Source organism: Ursus americanus, chromosome 33 (genome assembly GCF_024610735.1).
Source record: "Ursus americanus isolate L20-20 chromosome 33, mUrsAme1.1.p, whole genome shotgun sequence".
NCBI classification, from domain to species: Eukaryota; Metazoa; Chordata; class Mammalia; order Carnivora; family Ursidae; genus Ursus; species Ursus americanus.
In genome coordinates this window covers 21,494,897-21,520,592 of record NC_142159.1, presented here as the reverse complement: position 1 = coordinate 21,520,592, position 25,696 = coordinate 21,494,897, and the positions used below count along the sequence as shown (strand labels likewise).

The following is a 25,696-nucleotide window of genomic DNA, read 5'->3' as shown; positions in this document are numbered from 1 at the left end:
GTTCAGGCTCCAAAGTTCAGTCCCAGTCTGAGCCACCCCGGAGGAATTGTAAATCTCAGGGCAGTATTTAACAAAACAAAAGCAACCTGGAATTACAGGCAGGTTTGCTTTCCTACGGTACATATTTACTTAATCCCCTAGGTATGTGGCTCCTTGTCAGATCAGCTGGCTTTGCTGGCCCTTTCACCCCCCGCCCCTTGCTCTCAACAGTTGAAGTTTCAAACTCATTCCCTGTTTTCGCTCTTCCTCCTCACAGGGCCGGCTGGAGACAGTCCGGCCTGCCAGCCTCCAATCTCTCTCTCCTTTGCTCTAGTCACCGGGTGAGTCAGCCTGGCTCGGGTCAGAGTTGGGTGACAGCCGGCTCACCCTCCCCATTCTCAGGCACCAGGTCTGGGAAAACCAGAGGAAGAGATGCTGTAACCACCAGAAAACTATAGGCAGCCCTTGGGCAGGAGGGCCCTCCCCACAGTGCCACCTCCTCATTTAATGGAGAGGGATCCCCTCTGGTGCTGCATCTGGGGGGAGGGGGCAGGGTTGAAGGTAAGAACAAGGGCTTTTTATCAGCTGCTGGTTACCCCTGTCCCCCTCTTTCTAGATTTCCAAACACCTGAGCGTGGGAGTGCTTGTCAGGCCCGACTAGCCATCCAAGTCCGCTCCCTCCTTTCAAACCCAAACCAAGTATCCCCTCTCTTCGAGACTCCAGAGCGGCAGCCGCCCAGGTTGGGGCTGGGAAGCGGGTTGCCAAGGAAAATACGAAGCCAGCTAGCAGGCGGCTCCCGGCTCTACCCAGGAGCGCACACACCCTGCACTCACCAGGGTGCTGGAATGGGGGGGAAGGCGAAGGGGGAAAACACAGCACCTTCCTTTGGGAGGGAGGAATGTGGGAAATGGGTGGGTCTCCTCGGTTTCGGGGTGGCGGTGAACGGCCAGCCGGCCACCGACCCCAAAGGAGCGGACCAGCTCCGGACCTGCCAAAAAAGACAGTCTGGTGCCCGGGAAATTTACAAGGTGAAACTGACTAGCTCAGCACTCGCGGGTGGCGCCGAGAAGTAGGGTGGCCGGCGATTCTCCCCGGGCGCGGGTTCCGGCTGCGGCAGCAGGTGGGCGTCCCCCTCACCTTCAGCCCCCACCCCCTGGAGTCGCAGTGCCCGGTACCTTTCTGGCGCCGCGTTCTGCGAACTCGCGAGCGAGCTGGCGCCCGATGCCTCTCCCGCCTCCGGTGATGAGGACGTTCTCCCGCGACAGGTCCCGCAGCTTGGCCGGCAGCACCAGTCCGACGGCTGCTTTGGCCACTAGATAGATCATCTGCAGAGGGAACACCACCAACGCGCCCAGCCATTTCCACACCATCCTCCGCGCCGCGGAGCCGGGCAGGGGGGCGAAACTCCCCGGACCGAGCAAAACAGGAATTAAAAAAGAAAACACCCCAAACAATAATAAATAAACCGAATTAGAGGGGGGGAGAGAGGCGTCCCACCTGGCCACTCTTGAAATCACCTCTTCCCAAATGCAAAACACCGGGTGAGGGGGAAAAAAAAGATAAATCCTCCTCGGGAGGAGAAAAAGCTTCAGAGAAGGTTGGGACAGTAAGAGGGCTGGAGGGGAAGCCGGAGGTGGAAAGTTCTAACAAGAAGTTTCTTGCCCCAGCAGCCGTTTCGGCTGGGGAATTCTCAGGTAATGTTTACAGGCTGACAGAGGAGTTTAGGCAGGGGGGAAAAAAAGGCACCAACCACACGCGCGCACCCTGCTACAGTCCCGCGGTTTCAAAGTGCAAGATTAAAAAAAAAATGCCGTTTCCAAATTGTAGCGCCCCCCCACCCCTTCTCCAGGAAAAAAAAAAAAAAAAGTGGGGGGGCAGTGCTTGGAGCTCCCAATTTCAGCCCGCGAAAGTCTCTCGACTCATTGCTATTCTTGGGCTCAGGAAATTGCTTAAACGCGATCTGATTGCCAGCAACGTGCAGGAGAAGTGGGGGGTCCGGGTGTCAGTTTCTTTACGTGCATGGCTCGCCCTCGCGCGCGCTCGCTTTCTCCGGCTCTCGCCCTCCCTCTCCCAGCAGAGGCCGGGAGTTGCCGCTCGATCCGGCTCCCTTTCTCTCCCTTGTTAGCATTTATTGCCTTCTTTTTGTCCTTTCCAACTTGGAGAGGGCCCGGGTGCGGAGCGCGTGGGGATCGGACGCCCTCGTCAGCGCCGCCTTATTCATTCGCTCCCGGGGCAGCGGCGGCGCGGAGCGAGAGGGCTGCCCTTTCCTCCCCCCCCCATTTTTTAATACCCCATTAAGTCTGATTGACAGTTAAAGTTGTTCGGAGGCTTCACTACCGTTCCTCTGAGTGGCTGCCGCGGCCTCCCCTCCCCCTGCGCAGTGCGGGGCGCGCGCGCGAGCGCGCACACGGGCTCGCTCCGACTCGCGCTCTCCCCGGCTGGCTCCCCTCTCTGCAAGCCGGGACTTGCCGGCGGTGTCCCTGAGGGCTCGCAGCAGTAACTCGAACACGCTGGAACCGACTCCTGCGAACCGGCGCCCTTCCCGAGACATTCTTTCTGGCCCGGGCAGCGGTCTCCCCGAGCTGGGGCGCCCGCGGGCCAGGTGCCGGGTCCTGCGCTCGGGGCAGGCCCGGGGGAGCTCGCGCACGCTTTGATCCAACCAGGTCGACCCGGGGTTATTTCAGGCTATTTGGTCACCCCCTGCCTCCAGGTAGGACCAGGAAACCACTCCCGCCCTTTGCCCAGACGCCTTCTGTCTTCACTTAGAGGGCACTTTCTTAGTCTGCCCGAGTCCTTCTTGTGGCTGGGGTGGGGTGGGGGTGGGGATGGGGGTGGGGAACAGCTGGGGAGCAGGACTGTGCTTTGAGAGGCGGGGGTGAGCAGGGTAAAGGAACCTCTGCCCCCAAGGTGCCAATAAAATCCCCATAAGATTAGCTGGGAGCATATTTATTGCTCATCTGGGGTAGAATTACCTTGACTGACAGCAATTTCTTTAATAACAAAAGCCTGTAAACAAGAGGTCCTACACCGGAGCCCCCTGGGCTGTGCAGGCAGCGACTTCTGTCTTTGGGTGTCCTTGGGCTGCCCTAGCCTGGCACCCACCTTCTCACCTCCTGCCCTCCCCCCGGGGAGAGTGTCTGCTCTGCAGCAGGGTGGGACCCTGCTATTTGGAGATGTCTGTTGCAGGAAGTCTGGGAGGTGAGTCACACAAAAGCAGCCCCAGTTAGAAGTGCTGATGGGACTTGCCTCCCCCTGCCCCTGACCATCCCAGGCCGGGAGGATGAGCCAGGGATCTACTCTGTCATCTGGGACAGGAGTCCTCCAGCCAGGCTTGTTGGGGCGAGGAAGCCGGGCCTCACCCCCAGACCTTCTGATTCAACAGGGCTGGGTGCACTGGAATCCCTACGTTGTTCAGTGCTCCACCTGGGATTCTGCTGAGGTTCCGGTGAGAGAGTCGCTTTCAGAAAAGCTGGTTTGGGGGAGGCGGTGGCCGGGCAAGACCTCCCCGCCAAAGGCTCTTTGGTTCTGGGGAGACGTTCTGCAGGTGAAGATCCTCCTTCCAGGTGAATCGGGAAGCTCATCATTCGGAGAGCCGCCGCAAGAGTGGGGTTAGAAGAGAACTTCTACGCGCAAGGCTTATAGTCTGACATTTAATCCTCCCACTGACCTTGCAGTCGGGGTAGTGGTATCTCCATTTTCCTGGTTACCCAGCCAGAAACCACAGGAAGGAGGGATTTAAATTCGGACCTGATTTCTCCCCCCACACCACCCCACTCAGGCGTAAGGGGAGGAGAGAGGTGGGATGCGGCTCCCTCCTGTCTCCATTCAACCCTCCAAAAGTGTGACCAAAGGGCAGGCCATTGCCTTCATCTGACTCCCAGGCCGAGGCCAAAGGCAGGACTCCGTCAAAGTGCCTGGGCCCTCCCACCTTGGAGGTCTCTAAAAATGGGAAAGAGATCCCATCCCGAGAGAGACAGGCGCTTTCCACCCAGCCACGCCTGGTGTCAGCGGGCCTGCTAATGAGACGCTGGGGAAACCTGGAGCTGGAACCCACACTCAGCCTGTTGTCATCTGTTATCTGTTATCCTCGGAGCCGCCTAGTGGCCGATCTGCGGCACTGCGCCTCCAAGCTGCCCCAGTGGCGGCCTCCCGTGTTCCTGCTTGCTCACCAGCTCTCCTTTTCCTTCTAGACCTTTCTGCTCCATCAGGGCAACACCCCAAGCCTGAAAGGGCCTGCAAAGATCATAGCCCCACCTCTGCACGTGCCTGCTCCTTGACAGAGGAGAAATCCAGCAGAGATGTCAAGCCCTTAATAAAACACTGTGGCATGTTCACCTGTGTCCCCTGGTCCCCAAACTGCTACCCAACCCATTCTGATGCCAGACCAGCTGGGGGACCACTGGGTCCTGCTTACGTTTCCCCTGCATGTGTCTTTGGGTTGGAGGGCGGGCAGGGGGCAGCCACGAGGTTGAGGATCCACATTAACCTTCAGGGTATCGGGCCATCTACACATACTCTGATTTCAGAAATGACACGGTCTGCAGAGGTGGGTGCCATCCCAGCCGTTTAGTGCAGGAGGAAACGGAGGCATGGTATCTCCAAGTGACTCACGGAAGGCCACAAGGGAGGGTCCCCTTCCCTCTCCCAGCCTTCAGCTCTGGGGGGAAAGCAGAATAAAAAGGAACAAGTCAGGGAGTCCTAAAAGGGAGGTGGGGACCGGCTTCTGGCTGGGAAGCAGGCCCCTTTTCCCACCTGTTCTACCTTCACGATGTGGGTTTGGTGGGGCTGCCATTCCCCGTGGGTCTCAGGCTTCTTCCATCAGCTGCCCAGAGGGGTGCAGTCTGTCACCTCCTCTGTGCACCCCCCCCCCCCACCAGGTCCCTAGGAAGACGAGGTTGAAGCACTGGGCTGGGGGGGGGGTGTCCAGAGGGTCCCTGTGGCTTGGCTTTAGTAAGAATTGCACTGGACAGGGGTTTCCCCCCCTTTCCCTCCTCCCTCATCCCCTGTCCTTTGCTCTTGGTACCCCTCCTCCCTTAGTTTCCTTGGGGGCAAAGGGTGGGGAATTTAACTCCAGGGCGAAGTTTGAAATTTCACATCCCGGCCCAGGGAGAGGGCCCCACAGCCAGCCGCACCCCCCCCCCACCAAAAACCGTGAAAGGAGCCTTTGTGGGTTTGATGGAGTGGGGGGTGAGCTGCAGCCTGGAGAACTAACTTTTTCCATGACTCAGCTCTCCTGGCGCAGGGCGGGCACGGGAGGTGCGAGGACCCAGCAGGGCAGTTCTGGAGCCGCCTTCCAGCCCAGAGCCAGCGGGGGGGTGGGGGGTGGGGGGGGGAGGGGGGTGTCAGGGTTAGAGGTGGGCCCCCAGGAGAGCCTCCCCTGAAACTAGCAGGGAAACTTGCTGGCCTTGGACAGGCCACTGGGCTGTAAATGTGTCCCTCCCCCCTCCCCCACTGGGTCCCCTATTCTTTACTTAATATTGCAGCCCTGGTGCCTGCCGAGCACTTGAACGTTCGTGGCTTGTTGCTTATCACCATCTCAGCGGAGAGCTGGAAAGATAAACAGGCATCAAGTCTTGCCTTTTATTTATGAGGCTCAGAGAAGTCAAGAGTCACCCAAGATCACACAGCGAGGAGACGGAGATGAGATTTGAACCCTGGTCGAATGCTAAGTTCTGTCGCCTCTCTCCATGGATGTCTCTCACAGCGAGTAGAATCACTTGGGGCACTTGTCAAAATGCAGATTCCTGGGCTTCCAGCCCAGACTACTAGAACCAGCATCCTAGGGTGGGGGCCCACGAGTGTGCATGCAGGCCAGGCAGGGGATTGTTGGGCACCCGATGTTTGAGAACCACCCAGTACTGCCTCTCCACAGCCCCTTGCTACTTCCAGCCCTTGCTCTTGCACCCCTGGGCAAGCCCTTCCCTCCTTTGCCCTTAGGGTGTGTCATGGCCCTGAGCCCTCACTCATGGGCTGTTCTGGGCTGATGGCTCTCACCAGCTCTACAGAGACCCAACATGGAAGAGAGCAGAAGCTGGAAGAGCAGAGGGGCGTCCGCTCACCCATTCAGTCCACCCAGCAGCCAACCCACCCTGGTGGGGTCCTCTCCCTGGGCCGCTGGATGGGCCTGGAGGCAGGCGGGGTAGTAAGGCGTGATGGGTCAGAGAGGAGCTGAGCCAAGCAGCTCTGGTTCAAGTCCCAGCTCCGCCAGCCCCTCCTCCTCAGCTTCCTCATTTGTGAAGGGTGGATAATAATGAAGATAGATTCAGCTACTCAGAAAATCCCCTCTGAGGAGCTCAGTGAGTGCCAGCTCTTGTTTCCATGGTGGCATGTTCCCTGCTGGTCAGGCCCTTCCCATCTTGCCTAGGAGCCACTCTGGCCCCCTGCAGAGAGACTGGGGGGGGGGGGGAGCTTGCAGTGTTCCCGGACCGCCCCAGAGCAGGGCTTCCAGAACACCTGGCCAGGCTGGGAGCTTTCCCTCACTTCCTCCCATTACCTTCTACCACCACACCCCCACCAACCCACTTTCTCTAGGACCTTTTCTCTCTGGCCAAGGACACACCTATTCGTTTTGCAATGTTTCTTTTAGCTCCTATGTATTTTTTTTTTTCCCAGGAAACCCTTCCTAGCTGCCCCCTCGGTCCCCAGTGTCCTCGCCTCTGCCAAGCCTGGCCCTGGAGTCCCTTCACTTGACCCCAGTGTTTCCCTCCCTCCCAGCACACTCACAGGGCGCTGTAACTGGTTCCACATAGGACTCTCACACCAGACTGGGAGCTTCTCAGGGGTAGAGGCTGGACCACCTTGGTGGGCGTGCAACCCATGCAGCGGTGCTGGACCCCCATGGGGGGGTTAATGCTCTGCTGTCAACATCTTGAAATTGATCATTTTTTACTTGTGTGTTTTGTAAGTGAAGTCAGACCTGCTCTCCCCCAATGAAGAAACAGAGTCCCTAACACTAGGCCTCAGGAGCAAAGGTAGTGAAAGATTTCATACGTATATTCATTCATTCATTCATTCATTCATTCATTCATTCATTTGCCGGCTCTTCATTGAGCAGTTACTGTGTGCCAGACCTTGTTCCAGATGGTGGAGACACAGCAGTGAGAAGGACAGCACGGTCCCTGCCCTCATAGGGTGGGCATTACTGCCTTGCCTAGAGGTGAAGCATATGAGGAAGGATGGAGGGGAGATGCTCCTGCTTCAGGGTCCAGAACAGCCTGCAGGGAACTGGGAGTGGATGCAGGGACAGCAGAGGCGAGGTTGTGTGGGACGGCTCCAGCTATCAGGCAAAAGGTGGGTGGGCTGTGACACCTGGAGGCTCAGCTGCCATGAACCCCCAGCTCAGGGACCTCCTGGGAGGAACCTTCCCTCCAAGGGACCCTCCTTTAACAGCGATAACTTGACGCACGCGCACATGCACACGCACTCACACACACGCTCCATTTGACCATTGGCGACCTTGCCCTGAGCAGAACAAACAGGCAGTGTTGGATGAGGGGGCTGGATTTGGAGAACCTCGTGGTCTAGCGGAAATCAGTGTTCCGTGAAGTTTAGGATGGGCTGCCTTGTGTGTGGGGGGCATCTTTGCCGAGACGGACACCCGGGAGGACAGGAGCTGTGTGAGATGGCCAGCCAGCCGGGGGTACCTGCCGGGCCAAAGGAAACAGAGAGGACAAAACAGACTTCAGACACTGGAAGGTCCCTGGGGGGGGGGGGGGGACACTTCGTCTGCAAAGGCTGGAGACTTGAAAAACTTAATCAAACACCCTTCCCCCAACCCAATACAGAACATTTACCAGGTGGGCCCCTTTTGTCCTTGGTGAGGACTGGATACATGTATAAAAAACCAGAACCAAACCCCAGAGCAGATAGAATGGCTTCTCTCGTCCATGAAAACCTGCCCTCCATAGGTGAGTCTCTTCCGTGGAGCGACCCTTCCCTGCGCTCTCCAGGGCCGTGGTCAGCTTGCGCAGCTGGTGTTGCTGGTGGGTTCTGTGGGCTCCGTGGGGGTGGACGCTGGGGCAGGCCCTGTTTATTCTGGCTGCCAGGGCTGGGTAGAAACGTAGGCCACAGCCAAGGCCAGGAACGTGGCAGGAACATAGACGGGGTGGGGTGAGGTGGGGGTGCAACCAGAGAAATCTTGGGTGCAAGCCAGGAGGGCACACAGCGGTTGTCGCCTGCCTCCTGCCTCCGGGTGGGTCACACAATCCTAAATCAGGGCATGGAGTATTGGTGTAAGGGTGGCTCTGGGGGTGGCATGACTGGCTTCAAATCTAAGCTCTGTGTACTTAGTCGCTGTGTGAGCTTGGGGTGGCTCTTTGCCTTTCTGGGCCTCTGTGTTCTCATCCCTAAAATGGAAATGTTACCACCCACAGAGATGATGTCTTTGAAGGGCTCGGTACCGGGCAGGGAGAAGATGCTCAGTGGGTGTTCTTTTCCTTCGTCCTGGCAACATGTCCTCAAGGAATATACAGTCTGGGGCAGGGTGGGGCGGATCGAGAGCCTGAGTGACAGGGTCCCCGTCCAGGGGGGAGGTAAGGGTGGGGGATATCTGAGTGGCAGGGTGTAAAGAGCCTTCCCTGGCACCAGAACGGGCCCAGAGCTGGGGCCAGAGGAATGCTCCATCCTTACCCCACAAACCCTTTCTGTAGACGGCTCTGTGGGCCATACAGCCTCTGTTGCAAGAACTTGACTCTGCTGTCATGGCAATAGACATTATGTAAATAGACAATATGTAAAGAGCTAAAGATGTGCCCTCTCTCACGATCGTGGCTGTGTGCCAATAAAACTTTATTTATGGACACTGAAATGTGAATTTCATATAATTCACACACTGTGAAATATCATTCTTGTCTTGATTACTTTCCAAACACTTAACCATGTAAGAACCATTCTTAGACTTGCAGACTGTACACAAAAAGGCTTGGGCCAGACTTGCCTTGGGGACTGTAGTTTGCCAGTTTCTGCCCTGGACTACCACCATCGAGCCAGCAAACATCAGTGTTTCGAGAGCTAAGAAATAAATGAAGTGCGAACCTCAGAAAAGCAGAATCTGTTTTCTTGCCCTCTTTCTGGAAATGGATCGTAGGGACTGGCTCACATTAATGTCCGCTGTAAGAAGCAGAGAATCACTAGTAGTGAGACCGAATGTACCGAGAAGTTAAAAAAAAAAAGCAATCAGACACCAGAGTCTAGTGATGGATTTAAGACCCCACAACCAGCTAACCTTTATTGAATGCTCACTGCACCCCGGGTGCTATTTGTAGATGATGAAATGCAGTATCTCATCTAGTCCTAACAGATGGGGACACTGAGACCCCAAATGTCACTTGCCCGAGGCCATTTGTAAATTCTCAAACAGGAGGTAGACCTCTCGGGGTCTAACTTGCGATCCTAGTGCCTCCTCTTTGTTGCCTCTCAACAATAGACTTGCCTTAAGATTTATTACATCTCTGCCATATATTATGAGAGTGCTTTTCCTTATGATGACAGAGAGCCCCGTCCCGCATCCCCTTGGCTCTGCAGGTGTATCCCAGATACTCCAGATTCTGTTTCTTTTGCTGCATCTGGCCTGCTGTGGCTCAGTGGGCAAGGATGCACGGCTCCCTCCTGCCAGCTCTGGTTCCATCATCGACAAGCCCTTGTTTGGGCAATTACTTAGTATCTTTTTGCATGTTGCCCTGATCAATTTATAAAATACGAGTAGAGAAATAGCCAAACAGAGGCATGTATATTCATGATATGAAGATTATGTCTCCTAAATATAAGAAACTTAATAATAGGGACACCTGGGTGGCTCAGTCGGTGAAGCATCTGCCTTCGGCTCAGCTCATGATCCCAGAGTCCTGGAATCGAGCCCCACATCTGGCTCCCTGCTCAGCAGGGAGCCTGCTTCTCCCTCTGCCTACCACTCCCCCTGCTTGTGCTCTCTCTCTGACAAATAAATAAATAAAATCTTAAAAAAAAAAGAAACTTAACAATACTCATTACTATTTTACTTTTTCCTGAGTGCTTATTAGACACCAGGTCCTATGCTTTGTGTGAATTTTGTCCCTTAGTGGGCTGGCCACTGGCTGCTGGGGCACTGTTGCTGTCCCCATTTAATAGATGAGGAAACCGAGGCCCACATAGGAGAAGCAACATGGCCACGTTGTGTGGGCTTGGGCTGTGTTGCTGAAACGGAAAGGAATAATCCGATTTTCTGGACGTCGTGACTCTGTACCCTCAGTCAGGTGCTTGCTGAGCTGGGGTGGTCACTTATGAAGGAAAAGAACACACCCCCAGCCCCCACATCATACGCACAATATTGACAATATATTACCCTGTTACAAAGTTAGTCTAAGAAGCAGGGCATAATTAGGAATTTTATACTTTTTTTTTTCTTTTCTTTTTTTTTTTTTAGCTCCCTGGGAGGAGAAGTCTGTTTTCCACAATTAGGGCAGCAAAACCCTTAGAAAGTTAGGATATGCATTTGCACCACCAGCATGACCCCACGTTTGGAAAGAAAAATCCAGAAGTACATATTCATATTTATTTAGTTACATTTGGTCGGGATTGACTGTGTGTCGGGCAGTATACTAAATGCTTCACGTCCATTGAATTTCATCTCATTTAACCAAAACGGCTCCTTTGAGGAAGGATCTATATTCCCCGTTTACAGCTATGGAAAGGAAGGTCACGCAGCTTGGTCAAGGTCTTGGAGCCAATGAGTGGCAAGTATGGAATTCAAATGTAACTCGGTTTTCCTGCAGAGCCCCTGCTCTCTGCTTCTCCCTCCCCCTGCTCTGGACCTTTGTCTTTCTCGGTCTCTCCGCGTGCACACACACGCCACCCACCCGCGCACGTGTGCGCGCGCATCACACACAAAGACAGGAAAGGAACGCATCAGAACGTTACCAGTGGCTGTGTCTGGATGATAGTAGGTGCATGTGGTTTTCATCTCCTTTTTAGGTCGTTTTACATAATCCTAACATTCTATAACGAGCTTATATTAAGAAAAACCCACTCGATGATCTTTTCGTACAAGTATGCTTGTTTTAGAGTCGGCAGGATACAGAGGTTCTGGTGTCAGGCCACAGAGCCCCCGACCATGGGCCCCCTCAAAAAATCTGCTAACGAATAAGACAGGGGAGCCAGAACCTGTGCTTCTCGGAACTGCCTAATCCGTCCTATAATACCTTGCTTTGTAGGAAAGTTCTGTGCATAAATCCCATAAAATCCCATAATGGGGAGCTGACACGGAGCCCACCCAGAACAGAATCTGCTAACGATCCCTGCTTGCCAGGAGCCTGCAGAAGCGATCAGACGGGTCACAACCCCCATGCCTGCCTCCTGCCTAAACCTCTTCTGATAAGGGCTCCTTTCATGAGTTTGTAGAAACACTTTGTTCGGATCACGTTGGCTCTTCATTTCGTCTCACTTGTGTGCTGAACGTCCGCGGGGCCGGATGGGGCTGAGGCTAGTGCTGAAGTTTGGGACCCAGGGAAAACCACAGGTTTGGAAATCCAGCCGGGAGGAGCCGCCTACCCCAGCCCACTGCCTCCCTGCGGGACCGGGCCCTCCAAGGAGGCTGCTGCTGTGGGTGAGTGTGGCCGCCCCACTCGGGAGCGGCAGCGGGCGGTGGGCGTGGCCTAACAAAGTGGGCTTGGGGGAGGTGGGGTGGGGTGTGTGTGTGTGTGTGACCCCGGGCAGGACTGTGAAGCAGTCTGTGCCTCCACTTCCTCAGACTGCAAATGAGGGTGATATTAATTACCTGGCTGGGCCACCTGATGCTCTCGATAGGTGTCCTTCCCTTCCTGCCCATCCCCCAACATACCGTACCTGCTGCTTCGGTTTTCACGGCTCAGGGTTTGACGCACGTCTGTAAACTGTAGGTCTGAAAACACAGAAAAGTTGCAAAACTGGGACTAAGACTTCCTGTGTACTCTTCACTCATGTGTTAGCTAACATTTTCTAGTATCTTCTATCCATCCATCCATGCGTTTAGTTACATTTGGTCGGGATTGACTGTGTGTCGTATATATATTTTTTTGTCTGTATATATATTTTTTTGAGAGTACATCACAGACCCAATTGCCTGATAATCCCAAATACTTCGTCTATAGTTCTTAGAAATAAGAACTTTCTACCACATAACTACAGTGCTTTTTTTTTTTTTTTAAGATCTTATTTATTTGTTTGAGAGAGAGAGACAGAGAGACAGAGAGCACAGGGGCGGAGGGAGAAGCAGGCTCACTGCTGAGAGGGAATTCGATGGGGGACTCAATCCCAGGACTCTGGGATCATGACCTGAGCTGAAGGCCGACACGTAAGGGACTGAGCCTCCCAGGAGCCCCTACAGTACTTTTTTTTTTTTTTTCAAAATCAGGAAGTTGCCATTGATATGATGCTGTTATGTAATAATCTACAGGCCTTATTCAGACCGCCAGTTGTGTCACTAAAATCCTTTGTAACAAAAGAAAAACATTTTTTTTTTCTAGCCTGGGAAACAGGCCAAGGGAACACGTGGAAGTTAGTTGTCATGCCTCTTTTGACTCCTATGTTCTGGTCTTCTACCTTCCTTTGACTTTCATGACCTTGACATTTTGGAAAAGCACAGTTTGCTATGGGCTGAACTGTGTTCCCCATAAATTCTTATGCTGGAACCCTAATGCGGGTACCACAGAATGCAATTATATTTGGAAATGGGACCTTTAAAACGAGGCTGTGAGGGTGGGCTTAATCAAGTCTGACTTGTATTATAAGACGAGGAAATCTGGGCACACAGAGAGACCCCTGGGGGTGTATGCGTAGAGGGGAGAGACCTTGTATGGACACAGGGAGAAGGTGGTGCAGGGCAGGGAGGAATTTTCTTTTTACCTCTGGGTTCTTTTAGCTGTTTTAGGAATTAAATTGATACGAGACAGATGAACAGGAGAGAAAACTGAAGTTTTAATACACGTGCATGGAGGCCCAATAATGAAATTGAGACCCAAGGACCAAGGCAGGCAGTCTTTATACATTTTAGACAAAGAGATGATAAATTTGTGAGAAATTGACAGGACAAAAGAAAGCAGGTGTTTGGGAGATTTAATTAGTCAGGAATTCTGAGCAAATTTAGGCTGAGACCCTAGATTAGGGAAAAACCCAGCAGGGTTTGTTGTTTCTATGGTTTTCTCGACTTTAAAGTCCCTAACTCGGTGAGGAGGATGTCTTTTTACTTCTTAGTACAGGGAGGGTGTTTCTCATGCAGGAGATTTGTGTCCTGCTCTCAGGGGGACGGAGGAGGGTCTGAGTGTCCTTGTTCCACTGGTTGTTTTTCAAGGAGCTTCAATTCAAGACAAGCAATATGCCATTGGGGTACATTTTGGGGTGGCCCACACAGTTCCCTCCTCTGACACTGTCCTGGAAGCTCAGATTCTGAACGCTGAGCTGGAGACCGGGGAGGGAGAAACCCAGTTAGTCAATGAGCGGTAAGAGACCTGCAAAGAAAAGAAAGAACATAGATCCGAATGAGGATGAAACATCAGGAAAGGACAAATCTGAACACATTGCTGCACATCCCACCAGACCAGTCCCCACAGACTCTGGAAATAGATCAGTCCAATGTAATGTCTATGCTTCATTTACCTGGTGAAAAATATTCACTCTTTCTTTTGACCGATTTAAGTTATATGTTACTTGGCCTGTTTGGTTTACACAGAGGCAACATTTTTCACCAACAATTGCACGAGCTCCTCCTTGCCGGACGGTGGGTGTATCTAGGGCCCGCCGATTTTGGAGAACCACGGAGCCTAAGCTGTTAACTCCTGACCGGGGTGTTGTCAATCGAACTCTTGTTCTATTACTAGAGAGAGTTTAGGGTTGCCTTTTCTAATTCGTAATCTCTGAAATTTGGGAATAAGACTTTTAATGAAGACTAGACCTTGGAATTGTGACATCCCAGTGGATTTTCTGGGATTCCTCAATGGACACGTTTATGGGGCATAATTTTATGAACAAAGGAGCCCAAGTCTGCAATTTGGCTGGCATTTAGGGTGGTGTGCTTAGTGAAGGAAGGAGCCAGGCATCCAGCTCCGCACCATTCCGACCATTTAGGTGGGAACACTCTATGTACTTTGTTGCCACGTGAAATTAAAAAAAGACCAGTGCCGTTTATAGGCAAGGTTAGGTTGGAACCCGTAGCTTTCAAAGTCTGGAGGGTTCCATGACCCTTGCCACTGCTAATGTTAATATCTGCCTAGCTCTATTCGTCATGTGGTCCTGTCAGTTTCTGGGAGCAGAACAGGTTGAGAAATAGCTGATGTAGGAGGCCTATGGTTGGTTCTGGCAGCGAGAAAGCTTAGTATTGTCACCCAGCCAAGTAAGTCCAGAATTTCGATCCACCCAAATATAGTCTGTGGCATTGGGCAATCTAACAAGGGGGACAGCTAAGACACCCCATGTCATACAGGGCTGATCTGCAAAAACATTTGGTGATTTGGCAAATGTCTGTGCTGGTTATTTTTAATCTCCTTGCTGAGTTTGCAGATGCCATGGTCAGCAGCAAGCCACAGGGGTTTGGCTGCAGTAGAGTCCTGGTCTACCTCCCAGGAGAAGTCCGGTGACACGTCTGTTTTCAGTGCAAAGGGAAACCCTTTCAGCCATTGTTTCTATTCTGACAAGGGATAGTCCTTGAGCTTCTGTAGAGATTTTCTGGGGCCCAAGTAACTCTCTGGGGGAAAAGGCAGGGTGACATTCTCCTGGTTGTGGATACCATACCTATGGCCCCATCCATCTTCTGTACTCAGTCCTCCAGGTGTCACATCGGGAGGAACAAAGACCAGTTAGGGTTCCTTGCATTATCTGAATGTTGACATAGCCAATAATCAGACTGATTAGTTAACATGGCCAGCTTTGGTAAATTGGCATAAAGGGCGTGTTTGGTGTGTGCCCGACCTGCTGAAATAGAGAGGGTCGGTAAGATCAAGGCAGGTTGGAAGAGAGTCCATAGTGCAGACATAGAGAGGGAAGTAGGAAAGAGGGAGACCAGCACTCCCCAGTCAGCCTTCTATTAAGGGACTTAAACTGTGAAAAAGGAAAGTTGCTTTTGTTTTTGTTCTTAATATCACGGAGCCTGTAAAGCGAGAACGGTAGGTGAAACAGGTTTCTTGATCTGTGCTCTTGGGAAAAGCTGTCTCCGTGGTGGTGTGGTCTGCTCCTGACGTTTGGGACTTGGCCATGGAAATCCTTATTTTCAGGTCACCTGGAAGAGCTGTCTCCCAGTCGTCTCGAGAGGGATAAGCGGAGTCTATTTTGGTTGGTGCAGCTTGCACGAATCCAGGAGGATTTTTCTTTTATTTCGATGGCAGTGTAGGGACTCAGCAGGGTCCTTCCCAGGGAGGTGATAGAGCGTGTTTTCTTCTAAAGATCTTGATGTACACCTGGCCCTGGTCGAAAGGGGTGGCAAGCTCATCAGGTGGTGGAATGGCATGCCTCTTTTGCTGCCGGTGATATGCTGCAGGTATACCAGTTAGTCCTTATCCAAAGTTAGTCATAACATCGGATTGTTCCCTTAATCCCTGAATGAAAGGTTTAGAGATACCCATAGGCATTGGACAACCGAACATTGTTTCAAAGGGGGTCAAGCCATATCTCCCATTTGGAGAATCCCAGATCTTCATAAGGGCCAAGGGCAATGATTCCTGCCATTTAAGACTGGTTTCTTGACAGATCTTTCTTTCTTTTTTTTTTTTTTTAATTTTAAGAACTCTTTTTTTTTTTTAAGATTTTATTTATTTATCCGATGGAGATAGAGACAGCCAGCGAGAGAGGGAACACAAGCAGGGGGAGTGGGAGAGGAAGAAGCAGGCTCACAGCAGAGGAGCCTGATGTGGGGCTCGATCCCATAACGCCGGGATCACTCCCTGAGCCGAAGGCAGACGCTTAACCGCGGTGCCACCCAGGCGCCCCTTGACAGATCTTTCTTAAGTTCCTTTTTATGTCTAGATTTTTAGGTTTCCTTTGCCCTGATCATTGAGGCTGACAGAGGGTATGAAATTTTAATGAGTACCCCCCCCCCCAATTTTTGTAATCAGGTGATTGATCTCTCTGCTAAAGTGAGTTCGTTGGTCTGACTCAGTCCGTAAAGGAATGCCAAGGCAAGGAATGATCTCAAGTATAACTTCTTAACCATTGTGGTGGCATCAGGACATCTAGTTGGATGGCATTCCATCTGTCCACTAAACCTGCAAACGATAATCAAACAATGAGAACATCCCAATGCTGAGGGCAAATCTATAAAAATCCATTTGAAATGCCAAAAAGGCAGTGTGGACCAAAAAGGGTAAACTGAGTTCTTCCAGAAATCTGGTGAGATTTACAAGTAGCGCACCGGGAAATACTTTGGCCAGAAATTTTGTGGAAGCCAGGGCAAAACCAATGGTCTTTTAGTTCCTTAATTATCCAGTTTGACACATGCCCCTTTGAGTGGGAGATACGTACAAACCAAAAGGTTACAAGAAAAGGGGCTAGGGAGTCCCTTTGGCCCAGGGTAAAAGCCATCGGGTCATTGTTTGGCATCCTTTTGGGCCAAAGTATCCTTTTCAGATTGTGGGGCATTTGCCTGATAATGAATAATATCACTCACGGATAAAGGTAGAGTTAGAGATTGGGTGGAGAGAGGATAAGGAGATCCATTTTGGGCTGCACACTTAGCAGTTCTGTCTGTTTCTTAGTAGGGCTGAGCAGTGAACAATGGCAATTTCAGAAGGAGGCGAATAGCTCGTAGTAGGTCAGCAATTACATGCCCATTGGCGATGGGAGTACCCACAGAAGCTAAGAATTCCCAGGATTTCCAAATTTTGCCAACAGCATGGCCGACTCCAAAGGCTCACTTGGAGTCTGTGTATGTAGCAGCTTTTCCTTCTACCAACATGCGGGCTCTATTAAGAGCTATGAGCTCAGCCACTTGGGCTGAGTTGACAGTGGGTAAAGAATGTGTCTCCAGTGTTTCCGGCGGGGAAACTGTGCCATAACCAGTTATTATGTGTCCCTGGAAATTTTGTTCATAGGAGCCATCACAAAATAGAAGTACGTCTGGGTTGTCTGGAAGGACATTTGAGAGGTCCTCTTGCGGCTTTGAGACCATATCTATGGTTGTAAGGCAGTCGTGGGGAATAGAGAGGGGCTCTCCAGCATCAGGAGGGGGAGTAAGGCAGCTGGATTTAAAGGTTGCCCTGGTGGAAGAGGATGGAAGGGGGAGTCAAATGAGCCTGTTTGTAAATGGTCCATTGCCATGTAGAGAGGTGCTGTGTCCTATGAACTTGTAAAAGAGCAGACCGCACCCGGGACACATACGGGTGGTGGGGATCCTCGGCTTTGTCCATCAAGCTGGCAGCTTCAGCCACTGCACGTAGCATGGGAGCGTATCTGATGCCATAGGGTCTAACTGGCATGAGAAATATGCTATAGGCCATGTCTGAGAAGCCACAGTTCATCCTAGAATTGCCCACAGCAATGCCATTATGTTCATGGCAATGTAAATGAAAGGGCTTGTCAAAATTAGGTTGAGCCAAGAGCCGGGGGTGTGGACAGAGCTAATTTGAAGGCTTCAAAGGAGATTCATGCCTCTGGAATCCAGGAAATAGACTCTAAGCTGATGTCGGAGAGAGTAGCAAGCAAAGGTTCAGTAAAAACCGCAAAATGAGGAATTCGTCGGTGGCAGTAGCCGGTGGCCTCTAAAACTTTCCGGAACTGTTTTCTCGTTTGGAGGAGAGGGGTGGACAGAATTGACTCAAGGTGTTTCGGAGTGAGCTTTTGAATGCCCCGTGATAGCTCACGTTCTAAGTGGAAAGCAGTTGTCGGCACTCATTGGAGCTTAGATCTACAGGCTTCACGGTCTCATGCAGCTGGTGTTGGCAAGAGGATGGGGGTCTAGAAGAGCTCCCGGCGGAGTTTGATTGCAGAGTCATACTGCGTCAGCGTGGACCCTGGGGGAGAGGTTAGAGAGTCCTGATCGGCCTTAAGGACTTGAGAAAACATTGAGGGACACCCACAATATCCGTGTGGTATGCGAGTCTGGGTTGTCTCCCTCTAAATGTAAATGCAAAAAAGGAAATTGCGAATCGGGATGCAGCGGGCTTGAAAAGAAAGCAGAGGAGAGGTCAAGGTCTATAAACCAGGCTGCTTCCGCAGGCAGGAGGTGAGGGTCAGCTGTGCTGGGGACCACAGCTACCAAGGAATTACAGAAGAGTATATGGACCTCAGGTCCTGTACGAATCAATAAACTTGTTCTCCCTCTGAGTCAAATTTGCCTGCTTTCAGCCAAACTGTGGAAGGAGCCGAGATGCCCTTCAACAGACAAATGGATCAAGAAGTTGTGGCCCATTTACACAGTGGAATATTACTCAGCCATCAGTAAGGATGAATACCCACTATTTACATCGACATGGACGGCACTGGAGGGGATTATGCCAAGTGAAATAAGTCAAGCAGAGAAAGACAATTATCATACGGTTTCACTTATATGTGGAGCGCAAGGAATAGCATGGAGGATGTTAGGAGAAGGAAGGGAAAAATGAAGTGGGGGAAATCAAAGAGGGAGACGAACCATGAGAGATGATGGACTCTGGGAAACAAACTGAGAGTGTCAGAGGGGAACGGGGTGGGAGGGATGGGTTAGCCCGGTGATGGGGATTAAGGAGGGCACGTACTGCATGGAGCACTGGGTGGCATATGCAAACAATGAATCATGGAACACCGCATCAAAAACTCATGATGGTGACGAACAAAATAAAAGAAAAAAAAAATAAAGTCAGACCCACTTCAATTAAGAAAAAGAAAGAAAGAAAAAAAATTTGCCTGCTTTCTTTACTGGCAAGATTGGGGTGTTCCAGGGTAGGAGAGTAGAGACAAGGATGTTCTCCTGCAGGAGAGTGTCTTAGAGGCTCAATTCCTTGTTCCCGTATCTTTGGGAGAAAGGATATGGAGCCACTAATCAAACTGGTTTCTTTTCCAAGAAATGTGCACACGTTCCCCACTTTGTAACAATCCAGCTTCACTTGCATGTGTGACCCAAAGACTGATTGGGACATCTTTTAACTTTTTTTCCCCCCATTTAAGTCAGCTCTATGCCCAACTCATGACCCTGAGATCAAGAGTCTGTGCCCTACTGACTGAGCCAGCCAGGCGCCCCTGATTGGGACACCTTGAAAAGACTTGTCTTCCTCAGAAGAATTTGGAACAGAAGTAGGAAGAAAGTAGGAAACGGGGGGCTTGGTCGGATGGCAAAGAAACAAAAACATCCTTCTCACTGTGATTTATAGGGGCATTAAACTTACATAACAGATCGCTATCCAGAAGGTTTGCAGGAGAACAGTAGCAGCTGGAAAGGCCGGGTGAGGGAGAGGAGGCTTACAGATGCATGCTGGGCTGGCCTGAGGTCTAGCCATAGGGCAGGTCTCCCTGAGACAGACAGCCTGGAGCAATCAGGGCTGCTGCCCAGTGGAGACAAACCCTCCCAACCAACGGTAGAGAAAGTCGCGCCCACGTCAGCTATGAAATCCTGTCCCCAATCCTCTAAGTTTTATGGTTGGATCCATGTGACTTAAGATGGGCTGACCCTCTCATTTTTGGGGGGTTCTGGGGTTTTGGGGAATTGCTTTTTAAACCTTACCTTTCTTAAGTGTGGGACAATTTCTCTTCCCATGTCCTGGGGCGGGGGAGGGGGGTTGTTCTTTTGTTTTACAATGTCTGCGATTGTCTGGGGGAGAATAGGGAGATCTCGGAGTGGGTTTCAAGTTTTTCTGAGTCACGGTCTTGTCTTTGCAAAGATGTGAGATGCAAACCAAGAATCATTGCTTTTAGTAAGTTCTTTTCAAAGGACTGGGAAGCTGCCTCCATGACCCGCCCAGTCCAACCCATCACGTGACTGTGGATGTGTTTTTTATATCAGGGAGGAAATTTCCCACTAAAGCAGAAATGAGGAGGTCTCTGTGTTCTGGGGCTTCCAGATTTAACACAGTGCACCTTTGAAAAGTTTGTGCAAACCGTTCAACAAAGGTGTTTGGGTGTTCCCCTTCTTTCTGAGTATGTATTTCAACCTTAGGCCAATTAACTTTGGGAGGAAAGCCTTCCTCTAGCGCCCCTATGAACCCTCAGATATCAGCCTCTAGCTGAGCTGGCTCCTGGTTAGTTGTGGGAGGGTGGGGAGCGGCTATGGCCATGTTTCCCCTGCAAGGGGAGTTTCTCCAGGGCGCCCTGTGGCCTGCCCGATGGCCACCCCATAATCACGGGCTGGGTGGACTCCCCTTAGTAGCCAGACAAGCTCTCTGCGAGTCTGTGAGTGGGGCTGTGAATAGCCATTGAGCTTTCTGATTCCTCTCTAAATTTGGTAGGATCCGTTGAGAGAGGAGGTTAAAGGGTTTTATAGTTTAAAGGCCTGCTGCTGTCCAGAGGACATGAACTTTATTGCGGTGGGGGTCCAGGATAAGTCCGTAAAGGACACTGCCTAGGAATGTCTGAAACTGATAGTTTGAGGACAAAGCCCTGGAAAATATGAGGAATTAAAAGGCACGGCAAAACGAGCTTTATGGCCCTTCCTGGGTGCTCTTACTGGATTTACTTCCTGACATTTCGTGTTTACACAAGAAACCTGTATTCCCAGAGCCTGGAGATCAGGCCCGAGGGTTCTCTGCAAAGCTGGTAAGGCAAGGGAGCTTAAAATAGGCAGCTGGTTCTTGAAGGGTTCTTCTGGGGAAGATGGGGTTTTAGGATTTAAGGAAATTGGTTGAGGAGATGAGGTTGGGTTTGAAAGGGGAGGTCGAGACCTGGGGCCCAGAGATCCAAAAGCCTAAAGATCTTTTGGAGGGCCAGACACAGGGAGTTGGGGATACAGGGAGCTCTAAGAAGGGGGTGAATGTCAGATTTGGTTTTTGCTTTTTCTTCTGACTTCTGTTCTTTCATTTTATGAAGGGATTCCCTAAAGCTAGCCATGTTATACTTTTTTTCTTAATTTCTTCTTTTTTTTTAAAGATTTTATTTAATTGAGAGAGAGAGCATGAACAGGGGAGAGGCAGAGGGAGAGGCAGAGGGAGAGGGAGAAGCAGACTCCCCACTGAGTAGGGAGCCTGAGGCAGGGCTCGATCCCAGGACCCTGGGATCATGACCTGAGCTGAAGGCAAGACACTCAACTGAGTGAACCACCCAGGCACCTTAGCCGTTATAGCTTTTTGTTTTGTTTTGTTTTTTGGTATTTTCCTTTCAGTTTGATCTTCCCATAAATACCAATAAGGCAACTGTTTGGAATAGGAGCGCTCTAAATTTTTTCCAAATATAGAAGTTTTTCTGATTCAACAGATCTATCATCTGGCCGCTGACAAAGAGGGGTCACCATTGGGATATTAGAATATTTACTCCAGTAGCAACTCAGTCCAGTAAGTCTCTTTGTGGAAAGACCTGGAAGCAACTTTCCAGGCTTAAGACTAAATCTTTACATGGATGCAAGAGGTGGCCCTGGAGAGGGCATAGATAACCTAAAATTTACTCCCAGGAATAGTCTAAGAAAGCAGAGACCTCTGTGGCATAAGTGTAAAGAAGGGTGTCATGAAAGAGGTGTCTGATCTCGCGGGAAGACGTGAGACGCTGACCTGTGACACCAGACAGGTGCTACTGAAATGGCACTTTCTAGCATTAACAAACAACGAAGATGGAGACGACCAAGGCCCTGATGGGCTGGGACCTCTCGTGACAAACGTCCTGATGCTTGTAACTGCCTGTCTCTGGTCCCGGGTCTGTTCGACTGGCCACCAAGGCGCACCTGGGGAAGTGTAGCCTCTGGATGTCAGAGACCAGAGAGGATGTTTGCTCTGGTCCCAAACAAGCTCTTAGGACACAGAACAAGACCAGAGGAAAAACCTCATCTGCTTTTATTATTTATTTATTTTTTTATTTATTTTTTGAGAGGAAGAGAGAGAGAGAAAGACAGAGACAGAGAGAGCACAAGCAGAGGGAAACGCAGAAGCAGACTCCCCGCTGAGTCCCCGATGCGGGGCTCAATCCCAGGACCCTGGAGTAGGACCCGGGCTGAAGGCAGACAGACGCTCAACCAACTGAGCCTCCCAGGCGCCCCCCGGTCAGTTACTTCGTAAACCGCCTCTCAGCTCGGTCCCTAGATCATTCTTCACAGTCTCTTCTTGCCATCCCAGGTACTCCAGATGCTCCCTCCAGCTTAATCAGAAAGCTCTTCCCATGTGCCAGCCCGTGCTCAGGGCTGTACATGCGTGATTCTCAGAACAGCCCGTGGAGGTGTGCACTGTTATGATGCTTTTTTTACAGATGAAAGAAACCGAGCACGGAGGGGCCGAGTCCACACAGCTGAGAGGTGGAGGTGCCCATTGGTTTGGCCCCGAGGTCTGTGGGCCAGAGAATGTGGGTCCCGGAAAGGCAAGCGGATGTGAACAAGTACATAAAACACAGCCAGGGAGGCGACTCCACCACCACTTCAGTCCTATGAATCTGGGGCGAATGCCACGTGGCTTGTCTCTGTTTGCAGGGGACATGTGTTTGCCTTTGTATTTCGGGGCTCAGCCCACTCCATACCACTGCTGATGGAGCTGCTCCCCCCACATTGACCCTTCCCCCCTCTTTTGGAACCTGCTGGGATGATAATAGCTATTATTGATTGCTGATCTATTATACACTCATTTCTGCTGTAGTACATTTATAAATATAATTTCTTTAATGCTCGGGGCGCCTGGGTGGCTCAGTCGGTTAAGCATCCCACTCTTGATCTCAGCTCAGGTCTCGATCTCAGGGTTGCAAATTCAAGCCCTGTGTTGGGCTCCATGCTGGGCATGGAAACTCCTTTAAAAAAAAAATCATTTAATGTTTATAACAACCCAACATAAGAGGCAGGTACAAACCCAATTTACGGATAAAGAAAACGGAGGGGAAATGACCTGTCCAAATCTTCCATGTGATTGGGAGCTTCTCCAGGGTAGGGCTGGCGGCTTTGCAGGCATGTGACCTATGCTGTCACACTTAGAAGGCCCCCACATTTGGTTCGATGCTCTCCTGTTGCCTTTGGAAATCCCTAATCATTTTTGAACAAGGGGGATGCATTTTCATTTTGCACCGGGCCACAGGGCAGCAGGCAGTCCTGTGTCTGGCTCCAGCGACCTCGCACTATTTCTGCTCTGCACCCAGTGAAGACGGCCAGAACGCCAGAATGCCAGAAACACGTGTTTATTGGCATCGGTGGCCTTCCCCAGCCTGGGGATTAGCAGCGGGCCGGAATCATCTCATGTCCATAGAGCCTGGCATGGTGGAGATGAGCAGGAAATGTTTGTTGAACAAACTGACCAATGAATCAACTATTGATTCGACCAAGACAGAGAAGGGCCGCCATCCAGGATGGGGCTTTCCCCCAAGGCTGGCCTGGCAGGAAATAGCCACCTGCCACGTTTACCTCTCACCTGCCCCCAGATTCAGACTGGGGAGAAAGGAGAGGGCAGTGATCTGGAAAGGAAGGCCTACGTCTGTGAAGGGAACAAAGACGTCTGTTGTGGACAGGGAGGGAGTGGAGCAGGGAAGTGCCTGCTTCTCACCTGAGCTGTGAGCGCTCCCCGTCCCCGAAGGCTGCCTGGCTTCAGGAAACTCATCTACTTCCTGGCGTCCAGCACACAGATGCTGCTGTCAGGGGGTGCAGAAGCCAACCAGAGAGCCCCTGATGATGGAGGCTGGAGAGTCAGCCAGGCCTTCCTCAAGTCTTCAAGCCTGAGTTGAATGCCACCTCCTCCCAAGAGTCCTCCCAGATTTCTCCAAGGCAGAGGGGTCCAACCCATCCTGTGTGTTCATTGCTCTGGGTTTCTAATGAATTTTAAATGGTGGCTTGGGGGCTCCATTCAGAAGAAGCGATGCCCAAGACGGTGAGGACACAAATAATCAACATGGCTGCATTTGACTCTGGCAAAAATATCCTGCAAGTAGGGGTGATCGCAACGTACCCAACCTCTGAGCTCCCAACCCTCCATCTCTGTAAGCTTCACTCTCTTGCCTCCCCTGGGTCTTGCACAATGTCACTGCCTCAGTGAGGCCTTCCTGGAGGTCCCATTAACCCTGGGACAGCACCTTCATTCTGCACCCCCCCACACTCTCTTTCTCTGCCTTCTGTTCCCCTGTAGCACTTTTCATCGGACTTCCTATCCTTCCATTGTTGTCTATTTACGATCCGGATCTCTCTGTTGGAAGTCTCTGAGAGCAGGAATTCGTCTGCTGTGATCCCAGCACCCAGAACAGGGCCCAGCCCATAGTAGGTGTTCAATAAATATTTATTGGGTGAGTCAGTTCCCACTATACAATTGAGGGATCTGAGGCAGGCGAAGGTCAAGTCACCAGGCCAAGGTCATGTGGCCGGTGACAGGCAGTCATTTATTAACCCATGGGGGAGCCTCAAACATGGAGTTCCCACGTGTCCTAGCGATTCCGCTCCTAGGCACACACCCAAGAGAAGCGAAGACATATGTCCACACACTATCTCGTATGCGAATGTTCACAGCATTATTCATAATAACCAAAAAGGGGCCATCAACTTACAAAGGGAAAGCGACTGCGGTACATCCGTGTGCTGGGGTGTTATTTAGCCATAAGAAGAAATGAAGTGCTTTACAGGCTTCACCATGATGTTGTCAACATTTAGGCCAAGTGAGAGAAGCCAGGCAGTGAAGACCACGTACCGTAAGATCGTACGATTATGTGAAATGTCCAAAAGAGGTAAATCCCTGAAGATAAGAAGCAGATTACTGGTTGCCTGGGTCGGGGTGGAGGGTGGGGGGAAAACGGCAGAGTGACGGCTAATAGATAGGTTCAGGGCTTCTCTCTGGGGTGATGCAAATGTCTGGAATCGATTGTGACGATGGTTACACGACCATGTGAATATTCTAAATGTCGCTGGATTGTTTGCCCAAAATAAGTGAATTGTATGGCACGTGAATTGTATCTCAAGAAAGCTGTTATTAAAACCCCCTCTGGAGCTCCACACTGGATGTTGGAGGCGGGAGAGGTCCAGCAAAAGTAGGCATAGACCCTGTCCTCCCATCTCACACATGGTGGGGAGACAGGCAGAACTCTCTGGTCACAAACTCAACTTCACATTTGTGGGGACGTCCTACAGGAGAAGGTGGGGTACAGCGTGTGTGGCAGGTAAGTGGGGATCTGCCCAGGGCAGGGCAGGTGAGGTTGGGGAAACAGTATTGGAAGGGGAAAGACCACCTAGGATTCCTGTCCCCCACACTTAGGAGCCTCAGGTTACACTGTCCCCATGGGACCAGCATCTTGAGACACTGGGCCTAATGTGTCTTGAGCTCCACCGGGGTCCGGCAGGGGCCCCTCCCTAGGGGCTGGCACCCGGGTACCTGCGGGGGTGCCTAATGCTTTTTAAATGCCTGGCTGACAGCCAGATTGGTTCAAATCCTACCACCGTAAGATGAAAGGTGGCCCCCAGCAAGATATGTCCACATCGTCATCTCCAGCGTGTGACCTAATTTGGAGAAAAACATCTTTGCAGATGTGATTAAGCTAAGAATCTAGATCCTTCTAGATTACCCGGATGGGCTCCAATTCCAAAGCCAAGTGTCCTTAGAAGAGAAGAGCGGCTCACAGAGGAGAGGAGAAGCTGTGGAAAGCAGAGGCAGGGGCTGGAGAGGGGCAGCCACAGGCCAGGGGACGCCTGAGCTCATCAGAGCCTGGACGAGGCCAGGAGTG

At 51.3% G+C, this 25,696-nt stretch overlaps 2 protein-coding genes and 1 long non-coding RNA gene across 4 annotated transcripts in view; 2 read left to right on the top strand and 1 right to left on the bottom strand.

The window, feature by feature from the left end:
- Positions 1-2,185, bottom strand: part of DHRS3 (dehydrogenase/reductase 3) — a 38,965-nt gene extending 36,780 nt beyond the window's left edge. The window contains exons 1-2 of one of the 2 annotated variants that reach the window (XM_087858497.1): positions 1,478-2,185; positions 1,156-1,305 (exon numbers count right to left, since the gene is read on the bottom strand). In XM_087858497.1, coding sequence (XP_087714623.1) covers positions 1,156-1,305 — 150 coding nt within the window. In that variant the 5' untranslated portion in view covers positions 1,478-2,185. Of the gene's footprint in view, positions 1-1,155 lie in introns of both variants that reach the window. The other variant, XM_045777916.2, reaches the window with a different exon arrangement.
- A 250-nt stretch (positions 2,186-2,435) lies between these two features.
- On the top strand, positions 2,436-4,312 carry LOC123779614 (uncharacterized). The gene is made up of 2 exons (XR_006776241.2): positions 2,436-2,690; positions 3,363-4,312. It is a non-coding gene; the product is annotated as an uncharacterized LOC123779614 (long non-coding RNA).
- A 7,060-nt stretch (positions 4,313-11,372) lies between these two features.
- Positions 11,373-25,696, top strand: part of AADACL4 (arylacetamide deacetylase like 4) — a 44,682-nt gene continuing 30,358 nt past the window's right edge. The window contains exon 1 of the mRNA XM_087858314.1: positions 11,373-11,558. Coding sequence (XP_087714440.1) covers positions 11,424-11,558 — 135 coding nt within the window. The 5' untranslated portion in view covers positions 11,373-11,423. The remainder of the gene's footprint in view (positions 11,559-25,696) is intronic.